Here is a 20,654-nt window from a genome sequence, read left to right as displayed (position 1 = left end):
TTTTTGAAGGACAATACCAGACTTGTGTGTGTTTTAGGGCGAGTTTTATGTGTCAAGTTGTGTGTGTTGAGTTGCGTGTGGCGACATGCATGTAGCGACTTTTGTGAGATGAGTTTTGTGTGGCGACATGCGTGTAGCAACATTTTGTGTGTTGAGTTGCATGTGACAGGTTAGTGTAGCAAGTTGTGTGCAGCAAGATTTGTGCATGGCGAGTTTTGCGCGTGGCGAGTTTTATGTGTGGTGCATTTTGAGTATGTGCAAGTTTTGTGTGAGGCAACTTTTGCATGTGGTGCAACTTTTGTACATGTGGCAATTTTTCTGTGTGTGCAAGTTTTGCATGAGGTGAGTTTTCCATGAGGTGAGTTTTGCACGTGTGGCGAGTTTTGCGTGAGCCTAGTTTTGCATATGGCGAGTTTTGCATGTAGCGAGTTTTGAGTGGTGACTTTTGTGTTTCGACTTTTATGTGGCGAGGTTGGTGTGTGTGTGTGGTGAAATGTGTGCTGAGGGTGGTATATGTGTTCAAGCACGTGGTAGTGTGTGGCGCATTTTGTGTTTGTGTTCATATCCCCGTGTGTGGTGAGTATCCCATGTCGGGGCCCCACCTTAGCAACTGTACGGTATATACTCTTTGTCGCCATCGCTCTCATTCTTTAAGTCCTCATTGTTCACATCTGGCAGCTGTCAATTTTCCTCCAACACTTTTCCCTTCACTTTTTCCCCATTATGTAGATAGGAGCAAAATTGTTTGGTGAATTGGAACGCGCGGGGTTAAAATTTCACCTCACAACATAGCCTATGACGCTCTCGGGGTCCAGACGTGTGACTGTGCAAAATTTTGTGGCTGTAGCTGCGACGGTACAGATGCCAATCCCGGACATACACACATACATACATACACACATTCAGCTTTATATATTAGATATACCTGTATGTAATCTCCTGTATATAGTATATACCTGTGTGTCATCTCACCTATATATAGTATATATCTGTGTGTCATCTCCTGTATATAGTATATACCTGTATGTCATCTCCTCCTATACATAGCATATACCTGTGTCATCTCCTCCTGTATATACTATATACCTGTAGGTAATCTGCTCCTGTATATAGTATATACCTGTGTGTCATCTCCTCCTGTATATAGTATATACCTGTATGTCATCTCCTCCTGTATGTAGTATGTACCTGTATGTCATCTCCTCCTCTATATAGTATATACCTGTGTGTCATCTCTCCTGTATATAGTATATATCTGTGTGTCATCTCCTCCTGTATATAGTATATACCTGTGTGTCATCTCCCCTGTAAATAGTATATACCTGTGTGTCATCTCCTGTATATAGTATATAGCTGTATGCCATCTCCTCCTGTATTAGCCCTCGTTCACACGTTATTTGGTCAGTATTTTTACCTCAGTATTTGTAAGCTAAAATAGCAGCCTGATAAATCCCCAGCCAACAGTAAGCCCACCCCCTGGCAGTATATATTAGCTCACACATACACATAATAGACTGGTCATGTGACTGACAGCTGCCGGATTCCTATATGGTACATTTGTTGCTCTTGTAGTTTGTCTGCTTATTAATCAGATTTTTATTTTTGAAGGATACCAGACTTGTGTGTGTTTTAGGGCGAGTTTCGTGTGTCAAGTTGTGTGTGTTGAGTTGCGTGTGGCGACATGCATGTAGGGACTTTTGTGAGATGAGTTTTGTGTGGCGACATGCGTGTAGCAACTTTTTGTGTGTCGAGTTGCATGTGACAGGTTAGTGTAGCAAGTTGTGTGCAGCAAGTTTTGCGCATGGCGAGTTTTGCGCGTGGCGAGTTTTATGTGTGGTGCCTTTTGAGTATGTGCAAGTTTTGTGTGAGGCAACTTTTGCATGTGTTGCAACTTTTGTGCATGTGGCAATTTTTCTGCGTGTGGCAATTTTTCTGCGTGTGCAAGTTTTGCGTGTGGCGAGTTTTGCACGTGTGGCGAGTTTTGCATGTGGAGAGTTTTGCGCGTGGCGAGTTTTGAGCGGCGACTTTTGTGTTTCTACTTTTATGTGGCGAGGTTGGTGTATGTGTGGTGAAATGTGCACTGAGGGTGGTATATGTGTTCGAGCACGTGGTAGTGTGTGGCGCATTTTGTGTGTGTGTTCATATCCCCGTGGTGGTGTGATTATCCCATGTTGGGGCCCCACCTTAGCAACTGTACAGTATATACTCTTTGGTGCCATCGCTGTCATTCTTTAAGTCCCCCTTGTTCACATCTGGCAGCTGTTAATTTGCCTCCAACACTTTTCCTTTCATTTTTTCCCCATTATGTAGATAGGGGCAAAATTGTTTGGTGACTTGGAAAGCGCGGGGTTAAAATTTCACCTCACAATATAGCTTTGACGCTCTCAGGGTCCAGACGTGTGACTGTGCAAAATTTTGTGCCTGTAGCTGCGACGCCTCCAACACTTTTCCTTTCACTTTTTCCCCATTATGTAGATAGGGGCAAAATTGTTTGGTGAATTGGAAAGCGCGGGGTTAAAATTTCACCTCACAACATAGCCTATGACGCTCTCGGGGTCCAGACGTGTGACTGTGCAAAATTTTGTGGCTGTAGCTGCTACGGTTCAGATGCCAATCCCGGACATACATACATACATACATACATACACACACACACACATTCAGCTTTATATATTAGATATATATATATATATATATATATATATATATATATATATATATATATATATATATATATATATATATTAAAAATGCAACTTTCAGAAAATTCTGCTGCAAATTCCACTGAGTGGACCATACATTACGGCATAACCTGATGCAGCTTAGGATATCTGTATGCTCCTTTTCCTTTATGTATGCCTTACAAATTGAAATTAGTCTCCAATTTGGTGAAAACTCCAACTGTTCCAGATAAATTTCGCTTTCCTTGTAGCTTTATAGTCTGCCATTGCCATTCGCCTTAATTAAGGCAAAGCAATTATACACAGCAATAAAAGGCTGACAAGATGCTGCAGACAGATGCAAACATTAAAGTCGTGGTATGAAATATCAGAGCCTAAAGTATATACCTATTATTTTTTTTCTCCTGCAGAAGAAGAAACCAGCAACAATAACTTGGATTGTTTCAATAATAAACCAGATAGCAGCCACTATGGAGGCTTCAAGGGGGTTTTCCAGGACTTTTTAAAATTAGGCAGAATGCTTAACGTGTTTACCATAATTTAAGGGAATATGTCACCATGTTTGTGCCACGTAATCTCACAGCAGCATGATGTAGAGCCAGAGAACCTTATTCCAGTATTGCACGTGTCAGTTACTTTTATCAGCAGGATATTATTATTAACGGACTAGTAAACTTGCCGCCATGCAGTCCTCCGTATTCAGGAGCTCTGTATAACCCTGCCACGCTACTAATTGGCAGATTTCTTGGTATGCTGTGTATAGGCAGAAAGCAGGAAATCAGTGGCGTGGACGGGGTTATACACATCACATCGCTGGAATCAGGGTCTGTGAACCTACATCATGCTGCTCTCAGATGAGTTAGTAAAAGCATGGTGGCAGATTCGCTTTAAAGAAAGACAATCTCCCTGACACCTAAATAAACACCAATCAGCTACTTGTTGAATGGCCTGTTTACACAGGCGGACCATGTTTCAGATGAACACTGGAGGATCTGTGATAGATCTGCCACTGTCCTCGACAGCACAGATCCTGTACACACAGACGACGCACTACTGAAAACGATGCTCTTGTGCAGTCTAAACGACCATGTCACCTGACGACCGAGTGCTTTCCTCGTTGGTCGGGTGATCGGCAGCCCGTTTACACTGCATGATTATCGTGAGAAGAGCGTTCCAAGGAATGAATTTATAGAGCAGCGTAAATAGCTCGTAAGTGTCTTCCTGACTATAGAAAATTCTTTGACTATTTATTGTGCCATTTGGGCTAATGCTTGAACAGACCTGGCCCCGAACTCCGCTTCTGAAAGAAGAAAGCGCAGTATGCTGTCCCGTTTCAGAGCGTCTTTGATTTTCATCACACGTCGGTGTATAAACGTATATTTTCCATCTGTATATGGCTACTTTTAAAGCGGAATAGGAGGTGCATACTGATCATTCCCCAAGGGGTGAAAAACCAAAGGACGAGGGCTGCATGGAAAAACACACTAGTAAGTCCAATAGCAAAAAAACCCAAAACTCTACAAATCTACCAAATCTCCCATGCTGGCTGTTGTAATGTGATAGCACTGCTACAAATCAAGCTCTCCGGACGTCAGCAGAGTGAGGGGCTGCAGCATCTTGTCTTAAAGAAGTTGTCCACTACTATAACTTTTTTTTTCATAAATCTTGCTATTATGTGCCACTGAAAACATGTACTGTGTTTATTTTAGCAATATTACCTTTTATCATGCTGTAGCAGCACATCTTTAGTGCTGGATCCAGGTCTCATGGGGTTAATCGACAACTTCCTTTCTCCTGACTTACTGTGCTCTAATACTACAAGTTCCATGATGCATTGCACTCGCCTGTAACTGTGCACCTGGCACACCCACTCCAAAACACACCCCAACCCCTCCCTCCTCTATCTTCAAAAAGATTTGTGATGTCATTTCTGTCCAACCTCCTCTTTTACATTTGTCCAACCCACACTCCATTACACACGGATAGATGGATAGATAGATAGATAGATAGATAGATAACAAATAGATAACAGATAGATAGATGAATACATACAGATATATCTATATATCTATGTCTATTTCCATAGATATGTCCATATCCATGTTTTTAAACCCCTTCACCCCTGGAGCTTTTTTCATTTATCGCTCCCCTTCTTTCCAGAGCCATAATTTTTCCGTCAATATGGCCATGTGAGGGCTTGTCTTTTGCGGGACAAGTTCTACTTTTGAACGACACCATTGGTTTTACCATGTCGTGTAACAGAAAATGTGAAAAAAATTCAAAGTGCAATGAAATTGCAAAAAAAGTGCAAATCCCACACTTGTTTTTTTGCTTGGCTTTTTTGCTAGGTTCACTAAATACTAAGGCTGTGTGCACACGTTGCGGATTTGATTCCAGATCCGCAGGGTTTTTTGCCTCACAGAATTGCATCAAATCTGCAGTGTAGTGCACAACCAATGTAAGTCTATGGGAGCCGCAGACTTGTTGTGCACATGCTGCGGAAAAAGCCGCACCGAAACGCAGCTTTTTCTCGCAGCATGTCACTTCTTTTGTGTGGAACTGCAGCGTTTCTGCACCTTTAGACTTTCATTGAGTCGGGCACATCTGCAGCAAAACCACAGATGTAAAAAAGATCTGCAGTTTAGACGCGGATGTGGGTCCGAGAAACGCTGCAGTTCGGGAGGTCGGACGTGTGCGGGACTGTTCGGACGTGTGCGGGACTGTTCGGACGTGTGCGGGACTGTTCGGACGTGTGCGGGACTGTTCGGACGTGTGCGGGACTGTTCGGACGTGTGCGGGACTGTTCGGACGTGTGCGGGACTGTTCGGACGTGTGCGGGACTGTTCGGACGTGTGCGGGACTGTTCGGACGTGTGCGGGACTGTTCGGACGTGTGCGGGACTGTTCGGACGTGTGCGGGACTGTTCGGACGTGTGCGGGACTGTTCGGACGTGTGCGGGACTGTTCGGACGTGTGCGGGACTGTTCGGACGTGTGCGGGACTGTTCGGACGTGTGCGGGACTGTTCGGACGTGTGCGGGACTGTTCGGACGTGTGCGGGACTGTTCGGACGTGTGCGGGACTGTTCGGACGTGTGCGGGACTGTTCGGACGTGTGCGGGACTGTTCGGACGTGTGCGGGACTGTTCGGACGTGTGCGGGACTGTTCGGACGTGTGCGGGACTGTTCGGACGTGTGCGGGACTGTTCGGACGTGTGCGGGACTGTTCGGACGTGTGCGGGACTGTTCGGACGTGTGCGGGACTGTTCGGACGTGTGCGGGACTGTTCGGACGTGTGCGGGACTGTTCGGACGTGTGCGGGACTGTTCGGACGTGTGCGGGACTGTTCGGACGTGTGCGGGACTGTTCGGACGTGTGCGGGACTGTTCGGACGTGTGCGGGACTGTTCGGACGTGTGCGGGACTGTTCGGACGTGTGCGGGACTGTTCGGACGTGTGCGGGACTGTTCGGACGTGTGCGGGACTGTTCGGACGTGTGCGGGACTGTTCGGACGTGTGCGGGACTGTTCGGACGTGTGCGGGACTGTTCGGACGTGTGCGGGACTGTTCGGACGTGTGCGGGACTGTTCGGACGTGTGCGGGACTGTTCGGACGTGTGCGGGACTGTTCGGACGTGTGCGGGACTGTTCGGACGTGTGCGGGACTGTTCGGACGTGTGCGGGACTGTTCGGACGTGTGCGGGACTGTTCGGACGTGTGCGGGACTGTTCGGACGTGTGCGGGACTGTTCGGACGTGTGCGGGACTGTTCGGACGTGTGCGGGACTGTTCGGACGTGTGCGGGACTGTTCGGACGTGTGCGGGACTGTTCGGACGTGTGCGGGACTGTTCGGACGTGTGCGGGACTGTTCGGACGTGTGCGGGACTGTTCGGACGTGTGCGGGACTGTTCGGACGTGTGCGGGACTGTTCGGACGTGTGCGGGACTGTTCGGACGTGTGCGGGACTGTTCGGACGTGTGCGGGACTGTTCGGACGTGTGCGGGACTGTTCGGACGTGTGCGGGACTGTTCGGACGTGTGCGGGACTGTTCGGACGTGTGCGGGACTGTTCGGACGTGTGCGGGACTGTTCGGACGTGTGCGGGACTGTTCGGACGTGTGCGGGACTGTTCGGACGTGTGCGGGACTGTTCGGACGTGTGCGGGACTGTTCGGACGTGTGCGGGACTGTTCGGACGTGTGCGGGACTGTTCGGACGTGTGCGGGACTGTTCGGACGTGTGCGGGACTGTTCGGACGTGTGCGGGACTGTTCGGACGTGTGCGGGACTGTTCGGACGTGTGCGGGACTGTTCGGACGTGTGCGGGACTGTTCGGACGTGTGCGGGACTGTTCGGACGTGTGCGGGACTGTTCGGACGTGTGCGGGACTGTTCGGACGTGTGCGGGACTGTTCGGACGTGTGCGGGACTGTTCGGACGTGTGCGGGACTGTTCGGACGTGTGCGGGACTGTTCGGACGTGTGCGGGACTGTTCGGACGTGTGCGGGACTGTTCGGACGTGTGCGGGACTGTTCGGACGTGTGCGGGACTGTTCGGACGTGTGCGGGACTGTTCGGACGTGTGCGGGACTGTTCGGACGTGTGCGGGACTGTTCGGACGTGTGCGGGACTGTTCGGACGTGTGCGGGACTGTTCGGACGTGTGCGGGACTGTTCGGACGTGTGCGGGACTGTTCGGACGTGTGCGGGACTGTTCGGACGTGTGCGGGACTGTTCGGACGTGTGCGGGACTGTTCGGACGTGTGCGGGGGGTCTTTTGGGGTGTGTGTGCAGGCATCATCTGATGGGACTACAAGTATGCAGCATCCAATCTGCAGCTAATTCGGATGTAATCTGGACAGTGGACACACACCCTACGCTATCCATACATCTATCAATAGATATATCTATCCAGATATATCTATAGATAGATATAGGAATATAGATGTATGCATCTATAGATCTACCTATATGTAGATCTGTCTATCCATATCATCTATCAGTCTATCTGTGAGGGTAATGGAGTGTGGGTTGGACAAATGTAAAAGAGGAGGTTGGACAATAATTACATCACAAACCTTTTTTTTTTTGTTTGTTCAATGATACATCATTACTTAGCTTTCAAAAACGCACCAAAACACATAAAAACCGCGCAAAAACCGCACCAAAAGCGAATTAAAAAATGCATCAAAACCGTGCAAAAAACGCATCAAAACTGCACCAAAAACAGCATCAAAACCGCACCAAAATTGCATCAACACTGCACCAAAACCGCACCAAAACTGCACCAGGTTTTGATGCAATTTTTGGTGCAGTTTTGATGCTGTTTTTGGTGCGGTTTGTGCGTGGTTTTGATGCAGTTTTTGGAAATAAATAAACGGAAAATGATTTGAAAGGAAACATGCATGAAAAAAACGGGTTCCGAGGCCGGATTCATCATTTCACATCTCAGTTTCATACGTTTTTTGCCGGATCCATCTTTGTGCGTTTTTTCGCCGGACAGAAAAAATGTTCCTCTGTATGTGTTTTCCGTCCGGCGGAAACCGCTTTTTTGACGGATCCCGCAAAAAACGGATGAAACCTGTGGCCATCAGGCGCAATCCGGCGCGAATACAACTCTATGAGAAAAAAAGGGATCCGGCAGAAAAAAATGGATCCATTTTTTTAAAAACTCACCGGATTGTGCCTCACAGCAAAAACCTGATGTGTGAAAGCAGCCAAATATATGGATAGATACATCTATGTATCTATAGATATATCTATCTATAAATATATCTATAGCTATGGATAAATCTAGCTATATAATAGAAAGGCCGATGTTTCTAAGGCTACTTTCACACTAGCGTCGTGCACTGCACGTCGCAATGCGTCGTCGTGGAGAAAAAACGCATCCTGCAAAGTTGCCCGCAGGATGCGTTTTTTCTCCATAGACTTTTATTAGCGACGCAGTGCCACACGTCGCAACCGTCGTGAGACGGTTGCGCCGTGTTTTGGCGCACCGCCGGCACAAAAAAAGTTACATGTAACTTATTTGTGCGTCTAGTCCGCCATTATCGACCGCGCATGCGCGGCCAAAACGCCGCCCCCTCCTCCCTGGACCTTGCAATGTCTTAAGACGCTTCCGCTGCCCACGTCGGGCATTTTTGTCACAGTATGCGTCGGTACGTCTGGCCGACGCAGCGCGACGGCCCCGCACCGACGCTAGTGTGAAAGCAGCCTAAGGCTACTTTCACACTTGCGTTTTTAGCAATCCGTCTTTTTGGGAAAAAAACGGATCCTGCAAATGTGCTCGCAGGATGCGTTTTTTACATATAGACTTGTATTAGTGACGGATCGCGACGGATGGCCACACGTTGCGTCCGTCGTACAACGGATGCGTCGTGTTTTGACGGACCGTTGGCACGAAAAAACGTTCAAGTGAACGTTTTTTTGGCCGTCGCGTCCGCCATTTTCTACCGCGCATGCGTGGCCAAAACTACGCCCCCTCCTCCCCGGACTTCAGAATGGGCAGCGGATGCGTTGAAAAACTACATCCGCTGCCCACGACGTGCACAAATTTCACAACGTGCGTCAGTACGTAGGTCCGACGCATAGCGACAGACCCGTACCGACGTAAGGGTGAAAGAGGCCTTTATGAGCGTTTAATTTAATTTAAAAAAACGGAAAAAAAACGGCGTGGGCTCCCGCACAATTTTCTGCACCAGAGGGGGAAAGCCGACGGCCAGGGGCCAATATTTGTAGCCTGCTATGAATATCAGCCCGCAGCTGTCTGCGTAGCCTTTACTGGCTATTAAAATAGGGGGACCCCCCCAAAAAATGACGTGGGGTCCCCCTATATTTTATAGCCAGAAAGGCTATGCAGACAGCTGCGGGCTGATATTCATAGCCTAGAGAGGGGCCATGGATATTGGCCCCCCGGCTACAAATACCAGTCCGCAGCCGGCCCGGAAATGGCGCATCTTACAGATGCGCCAATTCCGGCACTTAGCCCCTCTCTTCCCACTCCCGTGTAGCGGTGGGATATGGGGTAATAAGGGATTAATGTCACCTTGCTATTGTAAGGTGAGATTAAGCCGGGTTAATAATGGAGAGGGGTCAATAAGATGCCTATCCATTAGTAATCCAATACTAATAAAGGGTTAATAAAACACACACATTAGGAAAAAAGTATTTTAATATTCTTCATTTAACCATACTTACCATACTTCAGCGCCTGCAAAAAAACGTAAAATAATAAACCGTATACTACCTGTCCGCTGTAGTCCAATTAATAACGAGTGTCCCACGACGATCTCCCCTATAGAACAGTGACATCGGGTGATGTCACCGCTCTATAGGACCCTCAGTGACACACTGACAGGAGACAATAGCTCCTGCAGTGCATCACTGAGAGGTTACCTTAGGACAAAGTCTTACTTTATGGAAATTGCTGCCTGGGAAAATTTCTCAACAGCAATGGCATAAAGTGAGACTAGGGACTATTTTCTCACAGGGGCGTAGGAATACATTGTGAGGAATACATTGTGGAAGGATACCTTCCATCATTGTATTCCTGGAGCCCCTGGAGAGCAGTCGCATCAGCCGATGCTCCTGCTCTCCACGGGAGATCGTCGAGGGACACTCGTTTTAATTGTTTTTCTGCGGATCAGGGAGTATATTGGTTGTTTATTATTTTAATATTTTTTACAGATGACAATGGCTTCGGGGATCAAGGTGACAAGTGATGGTGAGTATGTACTCTATGTTATATGTACTGTATGTCTGTATGTATGTTGTATGTATGTACGTACTGTATGTGGCATGTCACATGTTGCATGTCGTCGCATGTCATTGCATGTTGCATGCAGCATGACGTATGTCGCATGGTGCATGTCGTCGCATGGTGCATGTCGTCGCATGGTGCATGTCGCCGCATGGTGCATGTCGCCGCATGGTGCATGTCGCCGCATGGTGCATGTCGCCGCATGGTGCATGTCGTCGCATGGTGCATGTCATCGCATGGTGCATGTCATCGCATGGTGCATGTCATCGCATGGTGCATGTCATCGCATGTTGCATGTCGTATGTTGCATGTCGTATGTTGCATGTCGTATGTTGCATGTCGTCGCATGGTGCATGTTGTCTGATGCATGTCGTCGCATGGTGCATGTCGTCGCATGTTGTTACATGTCACATGGTGAGTGTTGTATGTATGTATGTACTGTATATGTGTATTTTTTTTTTTTTACATTCAACACATTTGCCGGATGATGGGACTACTACTGTCCCATCATTGGCTAATGTGTCACTCACTGTCACTGTAGCAGGCAGAGCCCGATGGGACTTGTAGTCCCATCGGACAATGCCTGCACACAGAGAGACACACACACCCCAAAGACAGACCCCCCCGGCCCCCACATACTGGCGCTGGCGCACGCACATACCGGCGCCCGCACAATCATTCCTGCCGCCCGCCCCCAGCACAGCCCCGCAGTCAGCCACCAGCCCTGCCCACAGCCCAGTCACTCTTGATGAGTGACTGCTGACTGTGAGGCTGGCTTACGCCTGCTGCTGACGTCACGTCAATTTCCAGAGTCTGGAAATTGACGTGACGTCGACGGAAATAAGCGGTGGCTGCAGCTTGGGGGGTCACGTGACACGGACTCAGCCGCCGGCATAGCACCACTCACAGGTGAAAACGGCAACGGAAGGTATTTGCACAATTCATTAGGGGCCCCGGGGGGATACATTGGGAGGTTAACTGAAAGTAGTGGACAACCCCTTTAATTTGGCTTCATCTGGCATTTGTGTTTTTACGTAAATAGGCTTTTTTCAGTCCAGCATTTCGCTTCACCTTACTTACTAATTAGGTGAGTCTGCTACCTGGCATGACGGACAATATGCTGGATTGGGAAATGAGCAGACGACGAGCTGCGCTGTATGATGCGCAGTACAGACAGGAGCAGCTCTACCGTCTTCTCTATCAAGTGACATTCAGGTCTTCCATCATGTGTAACTGTGTGCGGGTATTATTCCATCAATCATCCATAATTAATACAACTATTGGCCATAAGGGAGAAACATCTGTCTCAGCCCGTTGGGCACAGTGATCTAAAGCCATTACAGTTAAATACAAATGTTATGTAAGGAGGGTCCAAAAACAATCGAGAAGATAACGACACTCCTCTGCAGTTTGAGGACTTTTTTTCAGCCCCAGGTGCCACCTGAAAGCCATCGGTTCCTGAGCTGTGGTTTTATGGGAAGCTTCATTTTTATTCCAGAGTTTGAAGCTTGTGATTTTTCTTTTTCGCATTTCAGTAATCTTACACTTTAGCGAATTGTCATGGATTTTGACGTGGACTGAATTACGTTGTAGGAGGGGTTAATTCTGCAGAGAATAGATTGGTCAGATTCACGGCAATTAATTCCTGTCACGTGTGACCTTAAACTAATGGTGTTTACACACACTGATCAGGAGGTCAGCCGACAGCGCTCTCCCAACCCTCTTCATACACATAGAAACTATATACACAAAAGGAAATCATTAACCCCTTAGTGACTTAAGCAATTTAAACTTACATTTTTGGAACCTGACCAGTGTCACTTTATGAGGTAATAACTCAGACGCTTCAACGCATCCCACTGATTCTGAGACTTTTACTTTGTGACACATTGTACTTTAGCATAGTGGAAAAGTCAGATCGATAAGTTTTGCGTTTGTGAAGATATTGGAATTTTGGTGAAAATTTGGACTAATTTGCAATTTTTAAACTTTCCATCTTTATATCCTTCAACCAGTTTAGTCATGCTGAACAAAATAATGAAAAACTAACATTTCTCATGTGTGCTTTACATTAGCATAAGTGATGAGCGAGTGTACTCGTTGCTCGGGTTTTCCTGAGCGCGCTCGGGTGACCTCTGAGTATTTGTTAGTGTTCGGAGTTTTAGTTTTTGTTGACTCAGCTGCTGATACCATTTCAAAAATCGCACCTCAAATACTTTAAAACTGCTGTCAGGATTTTTTTTACCCCTTAAGATGCTACACAGGAATTAATGCATATTTTGAATGATACATTATTTGGGGTTTTTTTTTTCTCCTCTCAAATGTTGCTTTGGCCCCAATTTTATTTAGTTTTACAAGGAATAACACAAGAAAATGAACCCAACAATTTATTACCGATATCCCAAATTTGGTCAGAACACTCTGTTTGGCCACATGTCAGGGCTGAGAATGCAGGAGCGCTATTTGGCTTTTAAAGCACTAGAATAGTTTGTAGGCAACATTTATGGAGCCTCTAAGGTACCACAACAGCAAAGAAAACTCAAAAGTGACCCCAATGTAGAAACCTCCACACCATTCCATGCTTTACTCTGGTGAATTTGCAAATATGCCAGTTTATTGCCCATACATTGTGCCCCCATACTGTGTAGAGCCCCTATATTGTAGTGCCCAGCTTGTGCTTCTGGCGATATGCACCTATACATTTTTAGTTGGGCTCTCCCTGCTACAATAATGACAAACATGTGGCTGCTTACTGAGGATTAGGCACAGTGGGGCTCAGAAGGAGGAGGGCATTTGGATTTGGGAGCGCAAATTTCACAGGATTTTAATTGAGAGTCTTAGTTCTACCAGTAACGTGGGAACCCCCTGTAGTTCCAGTGACAGATTACATACTTGAGTGGGGGCTGGTTTTGTGAGGAATAAGTTAGAGTTTTTATTGTTAGCACATTGGTGTACATAACATTTTTTGATCGCTTTCAGTATACATTCTTGTGTTTACAGTGAGCACTTACCTCGGGGTTTCCGTGTAAATTCTACAAAAATGTGATTCAGACAAAACCACTCACTCTAATGAGGCAGATGGAGACACTTTGGACTCCCTTTGGCGTCTGTTCCGGTGGTATCCATCAGAACTGTGTTTAATCACATTTATGTGTTAAAAAGACACCTAAAATGATTGCACACCACGAAACAGAGACCAGATGGGAGTCCAAAATGTCTTCATGTGCCTCATAAGTGAGTGGTACCGTCGAGGCTTTTGTCTGAATCACATTTTTTGAGACTTACACGGAAAACCTGATGTAAGCGCTCAGCGGAAAGTGCAGGATAAGTGTGAAACAAGCCTTGTTCTGATTTTTGGGAGGCAGAATGAACATAAAGACAGCAGTACAAGGATAGTTTTTAATTGTATTTTCGCTCTGTTCACACAGTAAAAATGCTTTTTTTTCCCTTATTTATTTTGCCATATTCTACGAGCTGTAACCTTTTTTTGCAAACAAAGGCAGACATTATCAGGTGGCTGGCAGCTATTAGAAGCAGGGGATCAGGCCATGTCCCTTGATCTGTGACCCAACGTGCCAGATGGGACAAGGAGCCATGAGGAGCAGCTCCAGCGTCACACTGAATAACAGGTACTATGAGTTACAAACAGCACTATTCATGTTAACTTTACTGTTTATGAAGGCATCGCCATTAGAATATTTTTTTTTATCTCCCCAAAGTATCCCTTTAATAACTTTATTGTTGCTCTAAATGTACCCGCAACCTAAAAGGAAGAAAGCATAACCTAGTTGTGATACACTGTGTATGCCAGAGTGCAAGCAGTGTACCCATCTCATGCTTGGAAAAGCTGGGTTTGAGTGCGCACTAGTGTGTTACTCAGGGAAGGAGGCAAGTGGTTGCAGCAAGAAGTGTGGTGCGTATGTGTGAACTAGCTGTGAAATGCGCTTAGCTAACTGCAAAAGGCGAGTGGACGAGTGAGTACGAGAAGCGGGGTCCCCATTTACAGTCGCATCTGAGTCCCATGTGCATCGGAGTGGGTGGTCTTTGCGACACACGGATTTTACGAAACAAGGCAGAAATAAAATATATGTGTCTGTATGAAGAATAACATACCGGAGGATAGAAGCAGTTTCCAGCATCTCAGCCATGAATGTAGAAACTCCTTTAAGTTGACTGTCGCCAGCACCCACTCTGGCCAGAATGCAGTCCACTATGCTCACGTCAGCAGAGTCACAAGGCACAAAGCAGCCAATCTGAGCCATAAGAACAATCACTCCAGTCTGGCGAATATATGTGGACTTACCACCCATGTTTGGACCTGTTAGAAAAAATAAGCAAATAACTAGAGCAGAATATTCTTGCACAAGTCAGTATTATGCTTACTGTTTATCTGCATTACCCCCTACTATAAAAACGTAGGGAAACAGTCAGGTCCCCTAAGGCTACTTTCACACATCAGGTTTTTGCCATCAGATGCAATCCGGTGAATTTTGGAAAAAAACGGATCCGGTGAATGTTGCCGCCGGATCAGTTTTTTTGTCATAGACTTGTATTAGTGCTCCGATTTGCTTTTTCAGATATACTCTCTCCGCTCCCCAGAACCATACCCGTAAGAATCCAATGCCGGATGCAGCGAAAAAACCGGTTCCGTGGCATCAGTTTTTCACTATTTGCGACGGATCCGTTTTTTCAAAAATTCGCCGCATTATGCCTGACGGCAAAAACCTGATGTGTGAAAGTAGGACTAGTTAGGTGTGGTCCTATTTGCCTCAGATCCTGGAATCACGCCCACTCTGAAAATGGCATCTAGGACATCAAGCAATCTTTGTTGCAATGTAGGAACAAATTACGTTATGCTATACTGGCGGCATAGTGGCCCTAATAGGATTCCTGTAAATGCTTAACATATTAAAAGGGAATTTCTCAGAAGATGATCAAAACTTAAAATAGGTAAGGGAGATAGCATCTCCAATTATTACATATCACCAATACAACAATTTCTAATCAGTGAGAGCATCTGATCCAGTCTGATTATGACGTGCATGTGACCCTGCCTGCTGTCCCAATGGTGGGAAAGTTGGGCCCCTCGTGCGGTCCCAGTGGGGGCGGCGTTGGGCCCCTCCTGAGGTACCAGTGGGGTCGGAGTTGGGCCCCCCCTGCTGTCCTAGTGGAGGGGGAGTCCGGCCTCTCCTGCTGTTCCAGTGGATGGGGAGGTGTTGGGCCCCACCTGCTGTCCCAGTGGGGGGATAGTAGAGGGAGCGGGGCCCCACCTGCTGTCCCAGTGGGGGGATAGTAGAGGGAGCGGGGCCCCACCTGCTGTCCCAGTGGAGGGATAGTAGAGGGAGCGGGGCCCCACCTGCTGTCCCAGTGGGAGAGGGGAAATGGGCCCCGCCTGTTGTCCCAGTGGTGGTGGTGGGGATCTGGCCCTATCTGCTGTCCCAGCGGGAGAGGGGAAATGGGCCCCGCCTGTTGTCCCAGTGGTGGTGGGGATTTGGCCCTATCTGCTGTCCCAGTGGAGGGGGAATTTGGCCCCATCTGCTGTCCCAGTGGAAGGGGGGGATTTGGCCCCATCTGCTGTCCCAGTGGATGGGGGGATTTGGCCCCATCTGCTGTCCCAGTGGATGGGGGGATTTGGCCCCATCTTCTGTCCCAGTGGAGGGGATGGGATTTGGCCCCATCTTCTGTCCCAGTGGAGGGGATGGGATTTGGCCCCATCTGCTGTCCCAGTGTAGGGGGGGGGGAATTGGCCCCATCTGCTGTCCCAGTGGTGGTGGGGATTTGGCCCTATCTGCTGTCCCAGTGGAGGGGGAATTTGGCCCCATCTGCTGTCCCAGTGGAAGGGGGGGATTTGGCCCCATCTGCTGTCCCAGTGGATGGGGGGGATTTGGCCCCATCTTCTGTCCCAGTGGAGGGGATGGGATTTGGCCCCATCTTCTGTCCCAGTGGAGGGGATGGGATTTGGCCCCATCTGCAGTCCCAGTGTAGGGGGGGGGGGGGAATTGGCCCCATCTGCTGTCCCAGTGGAGGGGGGGATTTGGCCCCATCTTCTGTCCCAGTGGAGGGGATGGGATTTGGCCCCATCTTCTGTCCCAGTGGAGGGGATGGGATTTGGCCTCATCTGCTGTCCCAGTGGAGGGGGGGGAATTGGCCCCATCTGCTGTTCCAGTGGAGGGGGGGGGATTTGGCCCCATCTGCTGTCCCAGTGGAGGGGATGGGATTTGGCCCCATCTGCTGTCCCAGTGGATGGGGGGGATTTGGCCCCATCTTCTGTCCCAGTGGAGGGGATGGGTTTTGGCCCCATCTGCTGTCCCAGTGGAGGAGGGAGTCGGGCCCCATCTGCTGTCCCAGTGGAGAGGATGGGATTTGGCCCCATCTGCTGTCCCAGTGGAGGGGGGGGGGGGATTTGGCCCCATCTGCTGTCCCAGTGGAGGGGGGATTTGGCCTCATTTGCTGCCCCAGTGGAAGGGGGGGATTTGTCCCCATCTGCTGTCCCAGTGGAGGGGGGGGGGGGGATTTGGCCCCAACTGCTGTCCCAGTGGAGGAGGGAGTCGGGTCCCATCTGCTGTCCCAGTGGAGAGGATGGGATTTGGCCCCATCTGCTGTCCCAGTGGAGGGGGGGGGGGATTTGGCCCCATCTGCTGTCCCAGTGGAGGGGGGATTTGGCCTCATTTGCTGCCCCAGTGGAAGGGGGGGATTTGTCCCCATCTGCTGTCCCAGTGGAGGGGGGGGGGGGGATTTGGCCCCAACTGCTGTCCCAGTGGAGGAGGGAGTCGGGTCCCATCTGCTGTCCCAGTGGAGGGGATGGGATTTGGCCCCAACTGCTGCCCCAGTGGAAGGGAATCTGGCCCTGGCAGTTGCTCAGTGGAGTGAAATGTGGCCCTGCCTGATCAACAAAGGTGGTCCTTGGAATGAATGGGTTGCAAGCAGAAAATGCAGATGGAGCATTTCACACCAATTATACATTTGCATTATTTATAAAAAATCAAAATAAAACAAAACATCTCTCATACCAAGGTCAGAAGCAAAATAAAAAAAAAATGAAAGATGGAAAACAAATTAAATGGTTCCCTTTTAAGAAAATAATGAAGGCACCTTTTGTATTAGGTCACACAAAATCATGTTGATCACTAATTAGCTGATCATTGAATTAAAATCTGAAGACACTGACAAATTACCAGTGATAATATGGAACATCTGCTTCTCCTTCTCGAACGTTATGTCATTGGGGATGAATGCCACATCATCCTGCATTTCAATACATGGGTGTCTGGCAGCTTTCAGCACAATTCTTCCCCGTCCCTTCTCCAAGATGACTGGGCGAACATATGGCACTGGAGCTCCGATAGAAACGTGAGCAAAGCTGACAATCGCATCCAAGTGAGCAATTACATCGTTCATCGTCTGCATGGGATCTACGTATCCTATGAGGAGATGGGAGGCCATAACATTATTTTTATAGCAGGTTATTTTAAATGTGGAAAGCAAAAAGAAACTTATTTTAAAAATACGGTACATGCATAAGACCCAAGTCTGGACTGCAATTTCACCAGTTAGTCATGGTTGTAAATCAGTTTACAGGACCAGTATCCACTATGGATGATAGATATAAAAGAATCTTCTGACCATTAATGCAAATCTGTCACCAGATTTCACAAAACAGACGCTACAATTTATTACATAGGTCTTAGACTGATGTATGTACTTTGAAAATCCACATTATAATAGCTATATAATTATGTTTGACAAAAAAACTAAAATTATGAGTCCAGCTCTGAGGATTATAAAAAAATTCTGACATGAATTTTCAAAGTAAGTGCACCAGCCTCATCAGGACTAAGACCTATTTATTATTGTATTCTGTATGCATTGTGAAATCTGGTAAAATATTATCTACAAGAGGTTTTAGAGTCTCACAATCATAAAAACGTAATATATATTAACCATTAAGCTTTGAGACAGAGGTCCTCCAACAATTCAAGCATTCGACTGTTATCCAGCGCCATCTCACATCACATGACGAAGACCATAACCATCCATGGTCACCATGGTCATTGCAGTGAATGACATAACACACAAACCATAAAATCGCAGGAAACCAGAATTGTAAAAGTGCATTAGACTTTTTATTAAAATTAGTATACTACAAAAACAACAAGCCGCAGGGATGAAGTGACCACGCATGTTGCACTTACATATGTCTCCATTTTTGCATGTCACATTGAGGCATCTTTCTCATACATACATATGAATCAAGAGAGCGCGCAAAGAAAAGAGAGCACGCAAAGAAGAGAGAGCACGCAAAGGATGGAGAGCGCGAAGGAGAGTGCGAAGGAGAGAGAGTGTGAGCAAAGGAGAGAGAGCGGGCAAAGGAAAGAGCGGGCAAAGGAAGGAGAGCACGACGGAGAGAGGGCACGATGGAGAGAGGGCACGACGGAGAGAGGGCACGACGGAGAGAGGGCACGACGGAGAGAGGGCACGACGGACAGAGGGCACGACGGAGAGAGGGCACGACGGAGAGAGGGCACGACGGAGAGAGAGCGCAAGAAGAATTCAAGCTGTTAAAAAAAATTTTTTTAAGTGTTTTAGAAACGGACTAAGTGTGGTAAATAAAAATTGTGAAATCCATAAAGCCATCTCCCGAGAGGGGACATATCACCCTCACATTGAACATATGGGATTAATTAAAACTGAGGACGTGAGAAAGAGCTGACACTTCAACCTCTATTAAAGTAGGGCCTAGTGCCATGAACAGGTAATTACAACAAGGGATCTGCTTCACTCCATAGGTTTAGTGCTTTTTCTTTTGTTATCCCTTTTATCCAATGCGATTGTAAATACCATATTGTTTCAGCTCTCATTTTTAACATCTTTGTGTATTTGTTTTATAAACCCTGCCTACTTTTCAGGGTTAAATATATAAAATGTAATCATTCCTTTCCTCTTGCTCAGTAAATCTCACCCCTGAAGCCATACGCTACCTGTAACAGATGTCCACTCGGCCTGTATAAACGATTGGTGGTGGCAGCTAGTTCCTTTTGTTATTGCGGAGTATATATTTAGATATTATATGCGTTGGAATCGGACGTGCATATACTGTACATTCTCTGTGCGCTCCTTAATATTCGGTTTAGTAGTGAAAGCAGCAATGGCCTCATCCATCAATCGTCAGCCAATTGCATCATTGTATTGAGAAAAAGGCAGAGAAATTGAATCCCCTGACAAATTGGTAGCAGTGACCTCTCCGGTGTTCCCGACACTCAGTCTTGCACATGAATTTATGACCTACTACACGGACACACTTCTCATCTCCACCCTGACTCCAGATCCCTAGTTTCATTATTTTGACATATCTTTAGGATGCATCTCCCCATCCTATCCATGTACAAATGTCTGAGAATATTTTCTAAAATTGTGCTCCCGTCTCAATCATTCATTTGTAAACCTGCCTGATGAAGGGCATCCTCTGTGCTCCAAAGGGTGGAAAGTATCTTTATTGGCTAACCAAAAATATTATATCACTTGCACAATACTTTTGTCTGTTTTGACGTTAAAATATTTACAGAGGCAGCATAAATTACACGGATTCATTGGATCATGTAAAATAAAGGATAAATCAGAATTTACTCCATTACAAAAATTATCTACCAAGGGCTTGTACCTCACAAGGACTAGCCCTAAATCCAATACACCAAAACCTCTGCGTGATTTTGCTGCTAAAACCCCAACGTATGTTTGTTTTGCTGTATGTATTAAAAAAGTATTGAACTTGGGAGTCTCTGCCCCCGAGACTTTGCTGACATCTTAAGACACAGCTGGAATGAGATCATTAGTGAAACATATCCCCCATCTCAATCATCCTCTGCGTTTCCAACAGAGAGAACACAAACAACTTGACAGCAATTTACAGCAAGGATGAAGCTATCGATGGCGCAATGCTAATGGTAATTTAACCTCATTTAATACCTGCTGCTTTTCCCTTTATATTTCCAGCAGACATTTCAACTTCTTAGAATTTCATTTTTCTAATTAGAAAGCAAACTTAAACATAAGTGACTGGCGGTTTTCTTAAAGAGCAATTGTCAAAACACTTGAATCTTTGGAACAGCAGAAACAAAACCGGTAAATGAAAAAGTAACCTCTTGAAAGCAAGACCATTTATTGCCTTATGGACCAATATCTTTTTGAGTTTGTCTCTCAGAATTCTGGCGGCCATACCTTTTTT

At 46.9% G+C, this 20,654-nt stretch overlaps 1 protein-coding gene across 2 annotated transcripts in view; it reads right to left on the bottom strand.

Annotated features, from left to right (window-relative positions):
* MSH2 (mutS homolog 2) overlaps positions 1 to 20,654 on the bottom strand; it is a 200,110-nt gene that overhangs the window by 15,678 nt on the left and 163,778 nt on the right. For both annotated transcript variants that reach the window (XM_077282435.1, XM_077282436.1), the window contains 2 exons: positions 17,608 to 17,853; positions 14,546 to 14,750 (listed from right to left, as the gene is read on the bottom strand). In XM_077282435.1, the coding sequence (XP_077138550.1) occupies positions 14,546 to 14,750; positions 17,608 to 17,853 (451 nt within the window). The remainder of the gene's footprint in view (positions 1 to 14,545; positions 14,751 to 17,607; positions 17,854 to 20,654) is intronic.

The sequence above is a fragment of the Ranitomeya variabilis genome, chromosome 2, assembly GCF_051348905.1.
Source record: "Ranitomeya variabilis isolate aRanVar5 chromosome 2, aRanVar5.hap1, whole genome shotgun sequence".
NCBI lineage: Eukaryota > Metazoa > Chordata > Amphibia > Anura > Dendrobatidae > Ranitomeya > Ranitomeya variabilis.
The sequence above is the reverse complement of the archived record's forward strand: the minus strand, read 5'-3'. Positions and strand labels throughout refer to the sequence as shown.